Source organism: Periplaneta americana, chromosome 6, assembly GCF_040183065.1.
Source record: "Periplaneta americana isolate PAMFEO1 chromosome 6, P.americana_PAMFEO1_priV1, whole genome shotgun sequence".
Lineage (NCBI taxonomy): Eukaryota > Metazoa > Arthropoda > Insecta > Blattodea > Blattidae > Periplaneta > Periplaneta americana.
Genome location: NC_091122.1, coordinates 172746832 through 172766372, shown reverse-complemented (window position 1 = coordinate 172766372; position 19541 = coordinate 172746832). Strand labels below are relative to the sequence as shown.

Genomic DNA, 19541 nt, shown 5'->3' with positions numbered 1-19541 from the left:
TGAAATTATAGGTTTTTAAAATTAAATTTACACGAAAACTGTCCACGCTATGGATAATTTATTCTTTATTGTACTTCCTATCGATGTGGACAAAAATCACGATCCTACTCGCAATAGTTACCGAATAAGAGATTGTTAAACATTTTGGGGAAAAAAATCTGAAAAAAAAAAACGATGAACTTTCCATCAATATGATATTAGCACAGCTTGAGTTGTTGAGGGTACTAGGAACAACAGACTGTGCCGGTACTACTTCGCATTGTCTGTAATGAGGCGATAGTAGCGATCCTAGTGGTTAGCAAGTATCTATGGATGCATATTCCCTACGTATTGAGCTTCGTGACTGTATATACTAGACCGTGATATTATAGTTTTTTGTTACCTACAATATGAGCTAGTCGCTTTGAAAATCTGCAAAGCTATTTCACTTCCACTCTGTACAAAAAAAAAAAAATCAAAAGGAAACAAATTTTGAATAAAAAGAGGTAATTAAATGGGCGATGAAGAAAAAAATATAAGATACAGGCGAAATACTGAAAGACGAGGTAAAAGGTATAGGAAAGAAGGAAGGAAATGAAAGAACAAGCGATAATATGGAATGAACGAATAGGAAGAAGAAATAAATAACGATTACGAAACGATACTTCGTGAGCCGAACCCTAAGATTCGCCATGTGGTTACTTAATTATTATTCATCTTACGGGACGGCCTGGTTGACGCAGGGACTTTCTATGCCCGAGGTTGCGGGTTCGATCCCAGGCCAGGTCGATGGTACTTAAATGTGCTTAAATGCGATAGGCTCATATCAGTAGATTTACTGGCATGTAAAAGAATTCCTGCGGGACAAAATTCCGGCACACCGACGACGCTGATACAGGGACATCATTTTATTTTTACTAACATTTCTAATATTAACCTGGCTATACCTTTGGATCAACGATTAAGAACCGGAAAAACCGTTGGCTACCCCCTTCCACGATTGGAGTTCGATGATGCTGGCGTAATATACAAACAAATCACTTTACTAGGTATAGGAGGGAAGAAAAGTAGTTCATCCATTTACGTAAACTAGGAAATATCGCGATTTTGAGTTTGATATTTTCATTAGGTTTTCGTTTAATCAAAATACAGCACAGTATTAACAATGAGTGTTTTTACTCACGAACTGAGCTCTCCATGCGAACGTATTCATTATGCAGTGTATATTATACTGTCTACAGCACATTAGCGTACAATATAGAGCATGAAGTTAAATTGAAAAATAATCATAATATGGATATTTAAACACATTTTTGAAAATGGTGGCCGTTCATTTCGATACAGTCTTCAGTTCTAATGTGCATATTATCGCACTATAGACTATTGTACGTAATTCCAATTATCAGGTTCATACTTCGTATCAGTAACTCATGTTGAAATAATTCTGTACCTACTCTATAAAAGAGACCTTACATACTGTAAATTCAATCTTCAATTCTGCCCGATCCGAAAAGATAAAATTACTCAGACATGCTATCTACTGTCCGTTCAAGCGGTTACGTCGTAAAAAGGGAGGAAATCACGTGACAGTTAATTACTTAACGAGGCCCTTTTATTTAAGTTATTTTAAACAATTGTATGGGTATAATATTACGCAGACGTCCAATTCCTAACAGAAATTAATATTCTCAGAAAAGAGCTAAGACAGCCCAGCCACTAGCATTTAGAGAGAGGCGAATAGAAGCAGGTGGGGGAAACCGGGATGCGACGCCGACGTAGGCAAATGGAAAACGATGCATTATTGAAAGCTCTTTCGTCACTGGAAAACGCGAACATATTTTTGGAACGTACTATTTACTATTACCGTAAGGCTATTATGACTGTATATGCGGTTTTGGATCTGTATGGAGGACGGTTGAACTTCATTCGTAGAAGGGGTAGGAGTGAAGTACATTAAAAAACTCAGGTACAATAGAAATTGAAGTAAAAATAAAATGATGTCCCTGTATAACCTCGGCAGTTGCGAGCGTCGTTAAATAAAACATAACATTTTTTCTTCTTACAGTCGGAGAAATCCTCGGAAAAAGCCCAGCCAAATTCAGTCCAAGCGGGTATCGAATCCACAATATTGAAGTGATAGGTGGCTGTGATTGGTTGAAATTCAACGAATTCTTACACTACATTGCTGAACAGTATATGAGCGAAACTCTGCATTTCGTCTATGAAAATTTTCACAATATTTTCCTCCTGCTGGTCCCTCTTTTTCATGGAACATTAAGGCTATGTAAGCAATCTGTTTCGATGTACGGAAGCCACAAAAGCAACCTGTTACATTGTATACAGCTACACAAGGTACATAATTCTCATCCCCTGCTACGCTACACGTGCGTCAAAGCACACAGACTTCGATTACCGTGAGGATGTGACCCGAGGAACTAGAGCTACTCGAGGGCTACAAGGCTCAGGCTTATGAAATTTGATCACATGTCATATGAAACAATGAATCCGTGTTCATTAAGAGAGGAGCCATTACATTTCAATTTCGTTTCAATTAATTTACATGCATCCTGCATTTCCACAGCAGGTTTCTGCTCACATGATCAAAACGATACATAATATCGAAATTGGTACTAGTACAGAGCAACAGACCGGAAATACTCCTGCATTACATTAAAAGCACAGGAGCACATTTGCCTGGCCGACTAAGTGCATTGCGTTTCTATGCTGGATATCATGGAAATAGAATTTGTGGACAAAAAGGCATTTGGCGCGTTTTCAAGAGTGGTTCAGTCCCCCTGCTGCAATTAGTAACCATTATCAATCATGGATTTGGTCAGTGTCAATCATTCCGGTTTCAAATACAGCGAAATCCAGAATATCAGAAGAACAGTCATTTAGAAAGGTTTATATGCGGTACAAGTGTTAAAAATGGCGCTTTATTTTGAGAGCAGAGATACTTGCGAAACGCAGCCACAGGTGTCGTACACTATTTTCATCACCAGAATGCAATAATTTTGACGCAACAAATTATTCAAACTGTGACTACAGAATTAGGCCTAAATTTCCTCCTTAAAAAAACGAGATGTGTTGTTTGCATCAATAATACAGGATGTTTCAGGAGGAATAGTAAATATTTTGAGAGGTGGTAGTATAGACGAATTGGAATAAAAAATTCCATATAAAATATGTCCAATTTTTATTGAGTACAGAGATACAGCTGTTAGAATGTAACAACAAGGTTTTAAGCAAAGGCAAGTGATTACGTTCAAAGCTGATTTTCATAAATTCCACCATCGACATCAATGCACTTTCGACTTCTCTTGACACGAAAACACGAGTAAACGCTCTTGAATCTGGAACTCTGCGGTTAGGAAATCGTTTGCCGTATTCTCTACAAGCAGCAACAGCGTTTCCATTACAAAACCTGAACACAAATACCATATCGGCATACTCAGCATTTGTAAATATGTGCAGCATGCTTAAACGATACAGTAGAAATGGCCAACAAATCACAAACACAGTTGAAAAATCCAATTATGTAAACTAAAGCACAGCTTCACAACTTGAAATTCAACAAATTGGCCAACAAATCACAATCACAGTTGAAAAATTCAATTATGTAAACTAAAGCACAGCTTCACAACTTGAAATTCAACAAATTGGCCAACAAATCACAATCACAGTAGAAAAATTCAATTATGTAAACTAAAGCGCAACTTCACAACTTGAACTTCAACAAATTGGCCAACAAATCACAATCACAGTTGAAAAATTCAATTATGTAAACTAAAGCACAGCTTCACAACTTGAAATTCAACAAATTGGCCAACAAATCACAATCACAGTAGAAAAATTCAATTATGTAAACTAAAGCACAACTTCACAACTTGAACTTCAACAAATTGGCCAACAAATCACAATCACAGTTGAAAAATTCAATTATGTAAACTAAAGCACAGCTTCACAACTTGAAATTCAACAAATTGGCCAACAAATCACAATCACAGTAGAAAAATTCAATTATATAAACTAAAGCACAACTTCACAACTTGAACTTCAACAAATTGGCCAACAAATCACAATCACAGTTGAAAAATTCAATTATGTAAACTAAAGCACAGCTTCACAACTTGAAATTCAACAAATTGGCCAACAAATCACAATCACAGTAGAAAAATTCAATTATGTAAACTAAAGCACAACTTCAAAACTTGAACTTCAACAAATTGGCCAGCAAATCACAATCACAGTTGAAAAATTCGATTATGTAAACTAAAGCACAACTTCACAACTTGAACTTCAACAAGTTGGCCAACAAATCACAATCACAGTTGAAAAATTCGATTATGTAAACTAAAGCACAACTTCACAACTTGAACTTCAACAAATTGGCCAACAAATCACAATCACAGTTGAAAAATTCAATTATGTAAACTAAAGCACAGCTTCACAACTTGAAATTCAACAAATTGGCCAACAAATCACAATCACAGTAGAAAAATTCAATTATGTAAACTAAAGCACAACTTCACAACTTGAACTTCAACAAATTGGCCAACAAATCACAATCACAGTTGAAAAATTCGATTATGTAAACTAAAGCACAACTTCACAACTTGAACTTCAACAAGTTGGCCAACAAATCACAATCACAGTTGAAAAATTCGATTATGTAAACTAAAGCACAACTTCACAACTGGAACTTCAACAAATTGGCCAACAAATCACAATCACAGTTGAAAAATTCGATTATGTAAATTAAAGCACAACTTCACAACTTGAACTTCAACAAATTGGCCAACAAATCACAATCACAGTTGAAAAATTCAATTATGTAAACTAAAGCACAGCTTCACAACTTGAAATTCAACAAATTGGCCAACAAATCACAATCACAGTAGAAAAATTCAATTATGTAAACTAAAGCACAACTTCACAACTTGAACTTCAACAAATTGGCCAACAAATCACAATCACAGTTGAAAAATTCGATTATGTAAACTAAAGCACAACTTCACAACTTGAACTTCAACAAGTTGGCCAACAAATCACAATCACAGTTGAAAAATTCGATTATGTAAACTAAAGCACAACTTCACAACTGGAACTTCAACAAATTGGCCAACAAATCACAATCACAATTGAAAAATTCGATTATGTAAACTAAAGCACAACTTCACAACTGGAACTTCAACAAATTGGCCAACAAATCACAATCACAGTTGAAAAATTCGATTATGTAAACTAAAGCACAACTTCACAACTTGAACTTCAACAAATTGGCCAACAAATCACAATCACAGTTGAAAAATTCGATTATGTAAACTAAAGCACAACTTCACAACTTGAACTTCAACAAATTGGCCAACAAATCACAATCACAGTTGAAAAATTCGATTATGTAAACTAAAGCACAGCTTCACAACTTGAAATTCAACAAATTGGCCAACAAATCACAATCACAGTTGAAAAATTCGATTATGTAAACTAAAGCACAACTTCACAACTTGAACTTCAACAAATTGGCCAACAAATCACAATCACAGTTGAAAAATTCGATTATGTAAACTAAAGCACAGCTTCACAACTTGAAATTCAACAAATTGGCCAACAAATCACAATCACAGTTGAAAAATTCAATTATGTAAACTAAAGCACAACTTCACAACTTGAACTTCAACAAATTGGCCAGCAAATCACAATCACAATTATATAAACTAAACCACAACTTCACAACTTGACCTTCAACACAAAAATGACAATCGATAAATAAGCCCATAGCAACCGGGAGTAGCAATACACGAAACGAAAGTGCATTGAACGTAATCATTTGCCTTTGCTTAACACCTTCTTGGGTTACATTCTAACAGCTGCATCTGTGTACCCAATAAAAATTTGACACATTTTATATGGAATTTTTAATTCAGATTCGTCTATACTTCCACCTCCTAAAATATTTACTATTCCTCCTGAAACGCCATGTATATTATAGTTGTCGCTCACCGCCTTTTCCAACGCATTTTACAATATAGGCCTGCACGTTTCGAGATAAGACATGAAGAATGTCATTTTTACATATATAAATATTTCTCTGATCTATTTAATTCTGAAACAGCCTGTATTTTAACACGAACATCCCAGTTTTACTTCCCAATGGCGGAAGTCATGCAAAGGATTTTATCGCCATCGAAAGCGTTTGGGTTCAATAGCTAGCATGCTAATCACTAGACCACAGATGGCAAGTAGCACCGTTCCAAACCAGATACGGACTGTTCTTCTTACAGTTAAATGTAACTTCGTATATAACCACGCCGCCACCTTGCGCTGTAATTCCTACAGAGCCTGCACGTGGGTCAGTGTTAGTCATTCGGGTTTAAGATACCTCTAAAATGCAGACGGCTACTAATGTAGCAGATTACAGCCCGTGTGGGCCGGGCTCACGGATTAATTTTATTAAAGAGCCCTCATCCATTATAGCCTTTGTCCAGTTATCCAGAAGCGGTTATAATCAGACACTGTGGCTGGCCGCATCCTCCCTAATACTAGCCTGTGTGATTACTCGCTTTTTCACGCTTTTAATTGTGTTCGAACCGCACATTCGAAATAAGTGAAATGGTTTCCCATTTTCATTCTGATACCCAGGAGGGAGAAGAGTGACTATTGGTTTTAGATTTTTTGGACGTATAAACGGCTAAATTCGGTGATGAATATAGGGGGTGACATGGGGAGAAGATTCTCCCCCGAGAGCTAGAATTTCATTCTCTCCTACCAGGGGATTTCACGCACATCTAAATAGTTAATTACAAGCCATTTGTGACAAGTTTAACTAAAAATTTTAATTTAAATGAATCCCTCGTTTCCAGTTATTTATACACCAATCGAGAAATTTAGTTCTCTCTCAAAGGTAAGTGTACACCAGTCACCTCATTAATTTCTCTGTATATAGGAAACCTTACAGCAGAGTCCGTATAGGCCAGTTTCTATCTGATGCTTTTCCAATTCACTGCGGGCTAAAGCAGGGAGATGCACTATCACCTTTACTTTTTAACTTCGCTCTAGAATATGCCATTAGGAAAGTTCAGGATAACACAGAGGGTTTGGAATTGAACGGGTTACATCAGCTTCTTGTCTATGGGGATGACGTCAATATGTTAGGAGAAAATCCACAAACGATTAGGGAAAACGCGGAAATTCTACTTGTAGCAAGTAAAGAGATAGGATTGGAAGCAAATCCCGAAAAGACTAAGTATATGATTATGTATCGTGATCAGAATATTGTACGAAATGGAACTATAAAAGTTGGAGATTTATCCTTCGAAGAGGTGGAAAAATTCAAATATCTTGGAGCAACAGTAACAAATATAAATGATACTCGGGAGGAAATTAAACGCAGAATAAATATGGGAAATGCCTGTTATTATTCGGTTGAGAAGCTTTTGTCATCCAGTCTTCTGTCAAAAAATCTGAAAGTTAGAATTTATAAAACAGTTACATTATCGGTTGTTCTGTATGGTTGTGAAACTTGGACTCTCACTTTGAGAGAGGAACAGAGATTAAGGGTGTTTGAGAATAAGGTTCTTAGGAAAATATTTGGGGCAAAGAGGGATGAAGTTACAGGATAATGGAGAAAGTTACACAATGCAGAACTGCACGCATTGTATTCTTCACCTGACATAATTAGGAACATAAAATCCAGACGTTTGAGATGGGCAGGGCATGTAGCACGTATGGGCGAATCCAGAAATGCATATAGAGTGTTAGCTGGGAGACCGGAGGGGAAAAGACCTTTGGGGAGGCCTAGACGTAGATGGGAAGATAATATTAAAATGTATTTGAGGGAGGTGGGATATGATGGGAGGGACTGGATTAATCTTGCTCAGGATAGGGACCAATGGCGGGCTTATGTGAGGGCGGCAATGAACCTCCGGGTTCCTTAAAAGCCAGTAAGTATATAGGAAACAAAAAGAGAATAGAATGTCAAAGGAAGCTTTTAACAGAAAAAGGAGAATTTTCTTCAGACCTCTGGAAAAAGAACTAAGAAAGAGACTAGTGAAGTGCTTTGTGTGGAGTGTGGAATTCTATGGGGCAGAAACAAGGACATTACGATTAAGTGAAAAGACACGACTGAGAATAAGGACAAATAATGAGATAAATCAACTGTATAAGAGTCCTAATATAGTAATAAAGATAAAAGCTAAAAGAATAGAATGGCTGGACATATGATCAGAATGGATGGTGGTAGAACGATTAAAAAGATTTTTGATGGAAATCCAGGAGGGAGAAGATACAGAGGAAGACCGAGGTTAAGGTAGTTGGACTGTTTGGAGGAGGACCTGCGAAGGATGGGAGTTAGAAGATGGAGGAAGAAGGCAGAACACAGAGAGGAATGGGCTGTCATCGTTAAGGAGGCATTAGCTAAACTTTAAGAGCTGCATGGCAGTAGAAGAAGAAGAGAAGAGACGGCTAGAAGCATTTGAAATGCGGATATGCAGAAGAATGGAGAGTGTGAAATGGACACACAGAATAAAAAATGAAGCTGTGCTAGATAGAGTGGATGAAGAAAGACTAATGCTGAAAATTATCAGGAAGATAAAAGGAAACTGCCTGGGTCACTGGCTAAGAAGAAACTGCAAACTGAAGGATGCACTAAAAGGAATGATGAACGGGAGAAAATTTCCGGACAAAAGAAGATGTCAGATGATAGACAATATTAAGATATATGGATCGAATGCGGAGAGGAAATGGTAGATATAATAGAAGATTGAATGCTGGGTTTGCAGTGAAAGACCTTCCAACCTCTCTGTAATTGGAGTCGTGGCAACTGAAAAAAATTGGAAACGGAAAGTAAGAGTATAAATGATTATCTATATACATAATTTGAAGTGGTAATGGAAATTACGGGAAAATTGCTGGACGGATTTTAATAAATCACCCCTCATTTTGAAGCTTGGAACTCAAAGTTTTTCGGAAAAATAATAGTTTTCAGTGAAATGTCAATTTTTAAACATAATTTTCCCATTTTCCAAAATCCATCTGTCGTCAGTTTTGAGAACTAGCTAATAGCATTCACGGCTGACTTGATATAACCTTCGCTTTTTTGTAAAGGAGAAGCGAAGCGAGCATCAAGTCGGCCGTGTTGCATTTCAGAATAAAACATAACACATACTACAGTAAACAATATTACACGAAGGCCATGATCTACAAGAATGCTGACATATTTAGAGCTCAAATTAAATTGGTTATTAAAAACTTAACTTACTAAAAATAATTTACAGGTTAGATTCTGTGGTGTGTAATTTTCTGGGTACAGCTGTGTATTGGATATTAAAAACTACAAAACTTGAGATGGTTTGATGACATTATTACCATTAGAAATGAAATATTATTGTAGTTAATGCCATGATGTGACTATTTTTCATTAATTATACATATTAATGCTATATTGATGATATGCAAGTGAAACGTTTTGGGGTTATATAAGTAGATGTAGAGAGTAACTTAAATTAGATTTTGATTTCTATATTTTACTGAGTGGCGACTATATAGTATATATAGTATATGTTACTGAAAGCTATAAAACTTACGTAAGATAATAATATTATTAAAAATCAAATATTTTTATAATTATTAATCAAGTGGGGTTGGGTCTTTTTCATATAGTTAATGGCGGTGTGGTGTAGATATTTATATGAGTGGTTCTCTTCAGTATTGGCTCGAGAGAGTATCTTTCATTGCTATGGAAGCAAATAACTTTCCTAATATCTGGTATTCTTCGTTGAAAATAAATCTGAAAAATGTTTATTTGAACGTCTAATGAACTTAGTTTGCAGCATTTGCTGCACAAGCCACTAGTCATCCTATAAAATGAACCGTGTTTCAACCCGCGAATCTAAGATTCAATGACTAGCAATGTAAGAGTATAGGTCACATCACCGAGTAAACGCTCTCATGGATTCCACTTGCGATAGATAACCTCGCTGTTGAATCAGCGTTATAAATAATTAATCGATTAAAAATATTTTTCAGCTGTAGTTAGATATGTGACGACTGATGAATGAAGTTTTACCCACATACATTAAACTTTAATATGTATCAATGCTAAATATATATAATGAAATTGGATAATGTAATTTACACACAATCTACAGCTTTTCATAATCATGCGAATGTACAGGGACATCATTTTATTATTACTTCAATTTTTATTGTACCTGAGTTTTTGAATGTACTTCATTCCCACCCCTTCTACTAATGAAGTTCTTCAATCATCCTCCACACAGATCAAAGACCGCATATACAGTCACAGTAGCTTTACGTTCACAGTAAACAGTATGCTCCAAAAATATGTTCGCGTTTTCCAGTGACGAAAGGGCTTTCAATATTGAATCATTTTTGCACAGGTACTGTCGTCCATTTTCCTACGTCGCATCCTGGTTTCCCCCACCTGCTTCTATTCGCCTTTCTGTAAACGCTAGTGATTGGGCTGTCTTAGCTCTTTTCTGAGAACATTAATTTCCGTTAGGAATTGGACGTCTACGTAATATTATACCCATACAATTGTTTAAAATAACTTAAATAAAAGAGCCTCGTTAAGTAATTAACTGTCACGTGATTTCCTCCCTTTCTACGACCTGCGATATAACCACTGAGTAATTTTATCTTTTCTGATCGGCCAGAAATGAAGATTGAATTTACAGTACGCAAGGTAATCTTTTATAGAGTACAGTAGGTACAGAATTATTTCAACACGAGTTACTGATACGAAGTACGAAACTGGTAATTGGAATTACGTACAATAGTCTATAGTACGATGATATGTACATTAGAACTGAAGCCTGTATCGAAATGAACGGCCACCAATTTAAAGAATGTGTTTAAATATCCATATTATGATTATTTTTCAATTTAACTTAATTCTCTATATTGTACTCTAATGTGTTGTAGACAGTATAATATACACTGCATAATGAATACGTCCGCATGGATAGCTCAGTTCGTGACTAAAAACACTCATTGTTAATACTGTACTGTATTTTGATTAAACAAAAACCTAATGAAAATTATCAAAGTCAAAAGCGTGATATTTCCTAGTTTACGTAAATGGATGAACTACTTTTCTTCCCTCCTATACCTAGTAAAGTGATCTGTTTGTATTTTACGCCAATATAATCGAACTCCAGTCGTGGAAGGGGGTAGGCAAACGGTATTAGCGGTTCTCAATCTTGATCCAAAGGTATAGCCAGGTTAATATTAAAAATATTAGTAAAAATAAAATGATGTCCCTGTAGAATTCCTACACCTGGATCACAGTGAAATAATGCGAATCTTTCTTTTTAACCTAGAAAGTCAGCTTACACTGGTCCGCCGGCGACATTACAAATGAGGAAATGAATGAGAAAGTTACAACGACCAGAGACGGAAAGGTATTCCCCTCGGCAGTAAGGGTCTCGAAGTTGATGTCAACAAAGCAAGCAAGCTCAAAGCCGGAGGGCCATTTGTCTCACCTCAAAGGAAAAAGCCATCGGGTGTAAGGGAGAAAACGTTTGTGACATTTCTCTGTTCTCGTTGGTTCGAGGCTTACACACAGCCGGGCCATAAGGAACTCTCAAGGGAAAGTATCAAAGTGAATGTTTTTGAAAAAATAAACTTTTCCATTCCGTTTGAGTTCAAGAACTCAGTTTGATCTTACACTGACTATAGAGTAAAAGGATGAATGTTTTTTAGTCTTACTGCTGTCAATAGAAGGGGTGAGAATGATATAGACCTAAGCCACACAGACAAAATTTTACAGGAGAGCATGTTAAAGGTTTAGAGTCTAACGCTATTTATGTGCGGTATCACAATTTCTTCGACGTGTACTTACGTCATTTGTTGAGTAATTTTATAATATTTTAATAGTAGCTTCTCCATGTGTGTAAGAAATGAACTCGCACAAAAAAAAAACAAATTTTTTCAAGTGTGGCTTTGGACTATCTCATTCCCACCACTTCTATAAATTAAGTAAAAAGTAGTCTATAATAAAAAAACTTGGACTCTCACTTTAAGAGAGGAACATAGGTTAAGGCTGCTTGAGAATAAGCTTCATAGGAAAATATCTGAGGCTAAGAGAGATGAAGTTACAGGAGAATGGAGAAAGTTACACAATACAGAACTGCACGCATTGTATTCTTCACCTGACATAATTAGGAACATTAAATCCAGACGTTTGAGATGGGCAGGGCATGTAGCACGTATGGACGAATCCAGAATTGCATAAAGAGTGTTAGTTGGGAGGCCAGAGGGAAAAAGACCTTTGGGTAGGCCGAGACGTAGATGGATATATAATATTAAAATGGATTTGAGGGAGGTGGGATATGATGGTAGGGACTGGATTAATCTTGCTCAGGATAGGGACCAATGGCGGGCTTAGGCCCATGTGAGGGCGGCAATGAACCTCCGGGTTCCTTAAAAGCCAGCAAGTAAGTAAGTAAGTCTATAATAAACCGAAATCAAGAAGTGACAGTTATAACATGAGATAGGCTTTGAATCAAACTGTTTTGTACTAAAATCTAGCTATTATCACAGAATATAGGAAAAATACGTTTCAACCCTTTCTACGATATGGAAAACACACTAAAGTAAATAAATGCTTCAGTATCACGAAGTTGATACATACTTCTCATCACACATTAAGCGTTTCGTAACAATTCAGTTTCTTCATCATGTTGCGTGTTGTTTACAGTTTATTTATTTCTTCTATTATTCCACAGATGAATATGAAATAATTTAATACACATCAAACAAAATCTAGAAAACGAATTTTTGTACCATCACAATAATTTCTCTTTCATATTTCGTATACCCAAAAAAAGTAAAACCGAACAAATTAACGCAAACTCGTCTATAAAAATAAGTTGTCAAAGCCACATAAAACGCACAGCAATTGCCTATGTTTATTTTAACTAACACAAAAAACACGTGCAAATACAAATAACATTTCCAGAGAAAATCGAGTACAATAAAATGGTGCAAAAACAAAGAGAGACAATCTATTAACCTACAAATATAAGTTATTTTAAGCAACATCCGAACACACTCTAAATCATTGTTTATTTTGTACCGACACAGGAAATCGGCGTAACTAAAAATAATTACCCTACACCTGCAATCAACATTTTGTACACAACACAATCTAGCTATCTATAAAAATAAATTATTCAAAAGCGACAAAGAAACACATTCTAAATGTCTACCGGCATATTAGAAAGAAAATAAACGCAAATAAAAACAATTTTTTGCTATTACGATTGTAAATTCATCTAAATAATAAATACACATTTCTATTTCCACACACAACATCGAAAAGACTTTCATATGGTTTAAATTTTTTTCTCTCATGTCACATTCATTTATAACATGTTCTTATTGTGTATTATAGACGGAAAGCGTTAAATAAAAACAAATATTACGGTTTAAATTAAAGAAATGAGAAAAATAAATTAATTTCCTTTTATCTTTAAAAACAGATAATGACCATTAAGTTTTAATTGCTTAATAAATACACGTTCCGCGCCGTAGCGTTATGAAATGAGAGCTGGTTCGAATCGTCATAGGAGAAGATATTTTCTCACGAAATTTTAATATGTGTATAGGACCAGTGCGCACTCAGCATTATGATGAAGTTAGGGAGCTAAAGTAAACAGGAAAATCCGGTTCCGACGACCAGCCACAATAGCTAAGATCATACTAACCGCATGTTACTCCCATACTGGCTGGATGATCGCTCCCCTCTGTTGAGGTATGTGGACGTAAAGTTAACAATCAGCTGGTAGATTTAGCCTATAGCTTTCCAATACTGTAACTCGTACGAGGTAAACCTTGGCGTAAGCAATCCGCAGCGCATATTCCTTAAGGTCGATTTTCCTATTTTATGTGGAAAGTTATTGACCTTAGCAGAGCATGTTTGACGTGCAATATCTCCTGGTTCTATAAGCGTTTGGCTACACATGGTCTAGCATCCTCTATGGATTGTCGCTTAAAGGATTATTATAAAAGTGTAATAAATATACCGCTCATTTAAACAAACAATAAGATTTATTAAAACCGAGAGACATGACTCCGTAGTAAAGCACTGGACTCATAATCAGGACGTCGCGGGTTCGATCGCTGGTGCCAACCAATCTGGTCGAGGGGTTTTCCATGATTTTCCTAGACTGAGTATAACTAATTTTCAGTTAAATAAAGGCGAATGCTGGATTGAGTCTCAATTATCACGAAATAAGCTTAATATTAAAAGTACAACAGAGACAACAATTCCCAACAGTAAACTACAGATAGACGCGATGTGACCTAGGCGTTAAAGGAACTATAAACAAACAGAGATAAAAAATATAAAAATTATCATAATCAGAATAATATTTTGGAGGAATGCTGAAAAAACCGAATATATCACAATTATAATAGTTGCAACATTAGAAAAATGTAATTAACTCTCCATTAATACTCAGACTGAGGTTCTGGCTGATATGTAGCCTACGTCTATTATCAGGCAGTACATCTCACTTGACGATATGTGTCAGAGGAAGATCAATTGGACAGTAATTAGCAATAGTGATCCAAGCGCCAAAAACTTGTTTCGAGATATTGGCCATTGAAATAAATCTCTTTTTCTTATAAAACATTTTACGCAGGATGTATTATAACATTCATACTATTACAAAAAATAGCACAAATAATACCAAAAAGGGCTAACCGATTTTTAATAAAAGACCAGCAACTGAATTAATTCAAAGAAAAATAAATACGGTAAATGAATTTTATGCAATAAACGAATTTTTTCTTATAAATAGCAGCAAAATTCAGATATCGCATTCTTGATTTTTTCCGAGTTAAATTAGCCTGCCATGAACAGATTTGTGCAAATATATATATATTTTTTTCAAATTGTCGGTTGGTCTATTAATGCGTAACTCCGTCCAATTGTTTTTTATGCATCTGAAGTCTGATTACTGTAATGTGTAGCTAATCGACAATGCATGCAATAGAAGGGGAAATGAACTGGCCACCCTACCCCATATCTCCTGTCTAGTTGCCTCATAAGTGGTGCCTTGTTGGTGTCAATTGTGAGGTTCAAAGCTGTCTTCAGACAGTTGACTAAACAACAACTACAACAAACAATGCTCAAGAATGTTTTAACATTTAACTGTGATGCCGTTGAACTAAAGCATTAGAAGGTTATAATTAAATCCATGGATAAAATTTAACGACATTTAGCTTGACAGTAATGTAACAATTCCTACATTGCGACACTTTATCTAATATAATATCAGAAAAGCTTTAAACTAAATATGTTGTAACTGAAAACAATGAGTGCTAGTCTACAATGTATAAGACATCTTAATAGATTTAACCTAAGTATAGAGACATCATTTTAATTTTACTAACATTTTTAATATTAACCTGGCTATACTTTTGAAGTGAACAATTCCACTCTTACGCGAAGTAGCTCACCGCGTGAGACAAATAGAGCTCTCCCTCTATAGGAGGAGGCCTTTGCCCTTAACGGGACATTTTTAGGCTAATCATTTCATCATTTCATTTCATTTCATATACTTTTGGATTAATGGTTCATAGCCGGAAACACCGTTTGCTAACCCCTTCCACGATTGAAGTTCGGTGATACTAGCGTAAAATATAAACAAATCACTTTACTAAGTATAGAAGGGAAGAAAAGTAGTTCATCCATTTACGTAAACTAGGAGATATCGTAATTCTGAGTTTGATCATTTTCATTAGGTTTTTATTTAATCAAAATACAGTACTGTATTAACAGTAAGTGTTTTTACTCACGAACTGAGTTATGCATGCAAACGTATTCATTATGCAGTGTATATTATACTGTCTACAGCACATTAGCGTACAATACAGAGAATGAAGTTAAATTGAAAAATAATAATAGGGGAGAGTCGGGTAGTATCGGACATCGGGTAGTATCGGACAGTGCGTTTCTTTCATCTACCACCATATGGTAGTACCTGAATGACATGGTTACGTTTCTCTATGCGACATCACAGAAACGTAACCATGTCAATCAGGTACTATCATCGTGTGGTAGATGAAAAAAACTCACTGTCCGATATTACCCGATGTCCGATACTACCCGACTCTCCCCTAATATGGATATTTAAACACATTTTTTGAAAATGGTGGCCGTTCATTTAGATACAGGGTTCACTTCTTTTGTGCATATTATCGCACTATAGACTTTTGCATCTAATCCCAATTACCAGTTTCGTCCTTCGTACTAGTAACTCATGCTGAAATAATTCTGTACCTACTCTATAAAAGAGTACCTTACGTACTGTAAATTCAATATTCACTTCTGCCCGACCCGCACAGATAACATTACTCAGACATGTTATCTACTTTCCGTCCAAGTGGTTATGCCGCAGGATCGTAGAAAGGAAGGAAATCACGTGACAGTTAATTACTTAACGAGGCCCTTTTATTTAAGTTATTTTAAACAATTGTATGGGTATAATATTACGTAGACGTCCAATTCCTAACACAAATTAATGTTCTCAGAAAAGAGCTAAGACAGCCCAGCCACTAGCATTTACAGAGAGGCGAATAGAAGCAGGTGGGGGATACCGGGATGCGACGTAGGCAAATGGAAAACTCTTTCGTCACTGGAAAAAGCGAACATATTTTTGGAACGTACTGTTTACTATGACCGCAAGGACTATGACTGTATATGCGGTCTTGGATCTGTGTGGAGGACGGTTGAACTTCATTAGTAGAAGGGGTGGGAGTGAAGTACATTCAAAAACTCAGGTACAATAAAAATTGAAGTAAAAATAAAATGTTGTCCCTGTATAATATCAGAAAATCTTTAAACGAAATATGTTGTAACTGAAAAGAATGAGTGCTAATCTAACACGTATAAGACATCTTAATGGATGTTGCCTAAGTAGAAGTATAAGAAGACAGTAATTATGCAATTTCTTTGTAATTAAAGAGTAAAGCCAACTTTACTGAAGTATTTTTGCTTTGTCTTAAAGGTGTATGTACGTGAACGACCACAAATATTATCAGAAAATGCAGGCTCTAAATTTCTAAAATTTTATAAGAAAATGAACTCACAATTGGACAAAAATTACAAGGTACTACAACAAGACTTGTTAGAACTTAAATATCTAATAAAAGCATAAAAAGGTTACTAATAATATTTTTCGAACCAGTTTTATCACAGTATGAAAAAAAACAACAAAAAATTCTGCAGTTACATCATTTGATAACCATAACATTGTTATGCTCTCTCTCTGACATCTTTAATATTTTTCCTGCATGTAATGAACACTTATTTCTGAAAAGTAGACTACTCTCTGACATGTAGAGTTGTTTATTTTAATACAATTAACTCTTTATTTGTCCTATATAAATTATGTTATAATTTACATAATGTTTTGTGACCTAATTTTTCTATTTTCAAAGAAATGGGCATTATTGTAGTCTACCTTTTGCATAAATTCATGTTAAATCAGTGTACAACATTTCAGAATTCTATCTGTAATGGTTGTGAAGTTATGAAATAATATGTGTGAAATTTTTAAAATTTTGGAAAATTTAATTTGAAGTAAAAAGTGAATTCTTAAAAATAGTATTAGTAACCTTTTTTATACTTTGATCAGGTATTTATTTAAGTTCTAATAAGTCTTGCTGTGGTACTTTGTAATTTTTGTCCAATTATGAGTTCATTTCTTTATAAAATTTTAGAAATTTTAGAGTCTGCATTTTCTGATAAAAATTTAGGTCGTTCACGTACATATAACCTTTGTGCGAGATCGTGCGTATTTGCTTGGTTTCCGCACAAAACCAATCCGCGGTAAGTCTATTCCCAACCTAACACACATAACAATTTCCCTCTTCTTACCGCTTAAGTGACCTATTGATTTTACTGCTTTAGGCTTTTAACATATTATTTTTAGTTCAATATAGTAATAATTATAAATTGGAAACTTACCACTGCAATTTCACCTAAATTGCACTATCAATTATTGTTTTTAAATATTTGCAAAAATTAAGTAACTCTACAACTGCACTAAAGTTACTGCATTTGTGATGCAAGTAACATTAAGGAAGCCGTAAAACAATCAACAAGATTCCAGATGCCGATGTTATTACTGCAATATGTTATATAAATAATATTGTTAAAATATTAAAATGAAAAATAAATCATTACATAACCTTACCGTTTGTTTTAAGTTCGCATTTATAGACTGGGGGAAAATAAAGACAGATGTATATCACGGCCTGCTGGAGTATAGTAAACACAGAAAACGTTTTAAAGCAACAATGTTGAAGATAGATATTTTTGTTTTGCTAATTTGCCGTCATTGAACAGAAACCAACATGGAGAGTTCATTGCAACTAATTAGAAATTCCTCTTTCAGGTATGTAATAAACGATCTTCGCACAAAATAATGTACGATACACGAGTGGTATGTTTTCTTTCAATTCTCGGAAATTAAAAAAGTTCAAGTACGTTTCTCTTCTTCAAATTTTTCCTCGAACATACCGCTCTTGTAACGCATATTACTATAAACGGCCATAGAGAAGTCCTCGGCCTCATCTCGCTAAATACCATCACCATCTCGCTATCACCAATTGTATCGACGCTAAATAACCTAGTAGTTGATACAACGTCGTTAAATAAACAAGTAACAAAAAGTATTCACACAGACGATTAACAATGCGTTAGCTAAGACACGTCAGGCCGCTGTACATTCACAACACGACATGAAGAACGACGAATCACTGTACCTTTCATTGTCATCAACAGGTAACAACAACGTAGTCGTCTCTTCCAACAATAAGACGGAGAGATCATCTTCGTCGCCGTCGTCCTCCTCTTCCTCCCGCACGTCCTCGTCTGGTTGGACAAGCGGCTGGTACTGGTAGGGCCTGCTGCAGCCCACGAGGAACCACCGATCGCCGTTGTCCAGGTCCTGGTCGTCCGGCTCCTCGTCGTCGAAGGCGGCCGCCTGGTTGTCTAGCACGAAGCTGACCACGCCGGCCGCGGGTGTGGAAGGGCTCGTAACCGAACAATCGCAACGCACGCAGCGCTGAGGGTCGGGACAGCTCCACGCGTCGGGGTCCCAGCAATGCTTCTGTTGGCGTCGCGACGGCGGAGCAGCGTCCGTCAGCGCCGCCATCCCCGCCGACACTGAGAGAATCAAACTGCTCGCCAGCGCGGCGGCCCGTCTAGCGCCTATGTTCCAATTGATGGGCTGCTTGGCGCTCCACTCAATGGCCCGCGAAGACGCTAAAATAGCTCCGCGCACCACAATCAGGCCTGTGCTCTCCAACCAGGAGATCAACCGTGAAAGGAATGTGCTTACTATTGCGTCATCTATTGGATAGATAATATAGTAGATAGATAATATTATCGTTATAACGTCAGTTTAAAAACCTTACGCTCATCTGCATATGTTTTTCCTATATGGAGGGATTATTATTTTTTATTTTTTTTTATTTTATTGGGTTATTTTACGACGCTGTATCAACATCTAGGTCATTTAGCG

General features: G+C 36.0%; 1 protein-coding gene across 1 annotated transcript in view; it reads right to left on the bottom strand.

The window, feature by feature from the left end:
* LOC138702051 (osteocalcin 2-like) overlaps nucleotides 1-19241 on the bottom strand; it is a 497730-nt gene extending 478489 nt beyond the window's left edge. Inside the window, exon 1 of the mRNA XM_069829572.1 lies at nucleotides 18781-19241. Within this exon, the coding sequence (XP_069685673.1) occupies nucleotides 18781-19172 (392 nt within the window). The 5' untranslated portion in view covers nucleotides 19173-19241. The remainder of the gene's footprint in view (nucleotides 1-18780) is intronic.
* Between the last annotated feature and the right edge of the window lie 300 nt (nucleotides 19242-19541).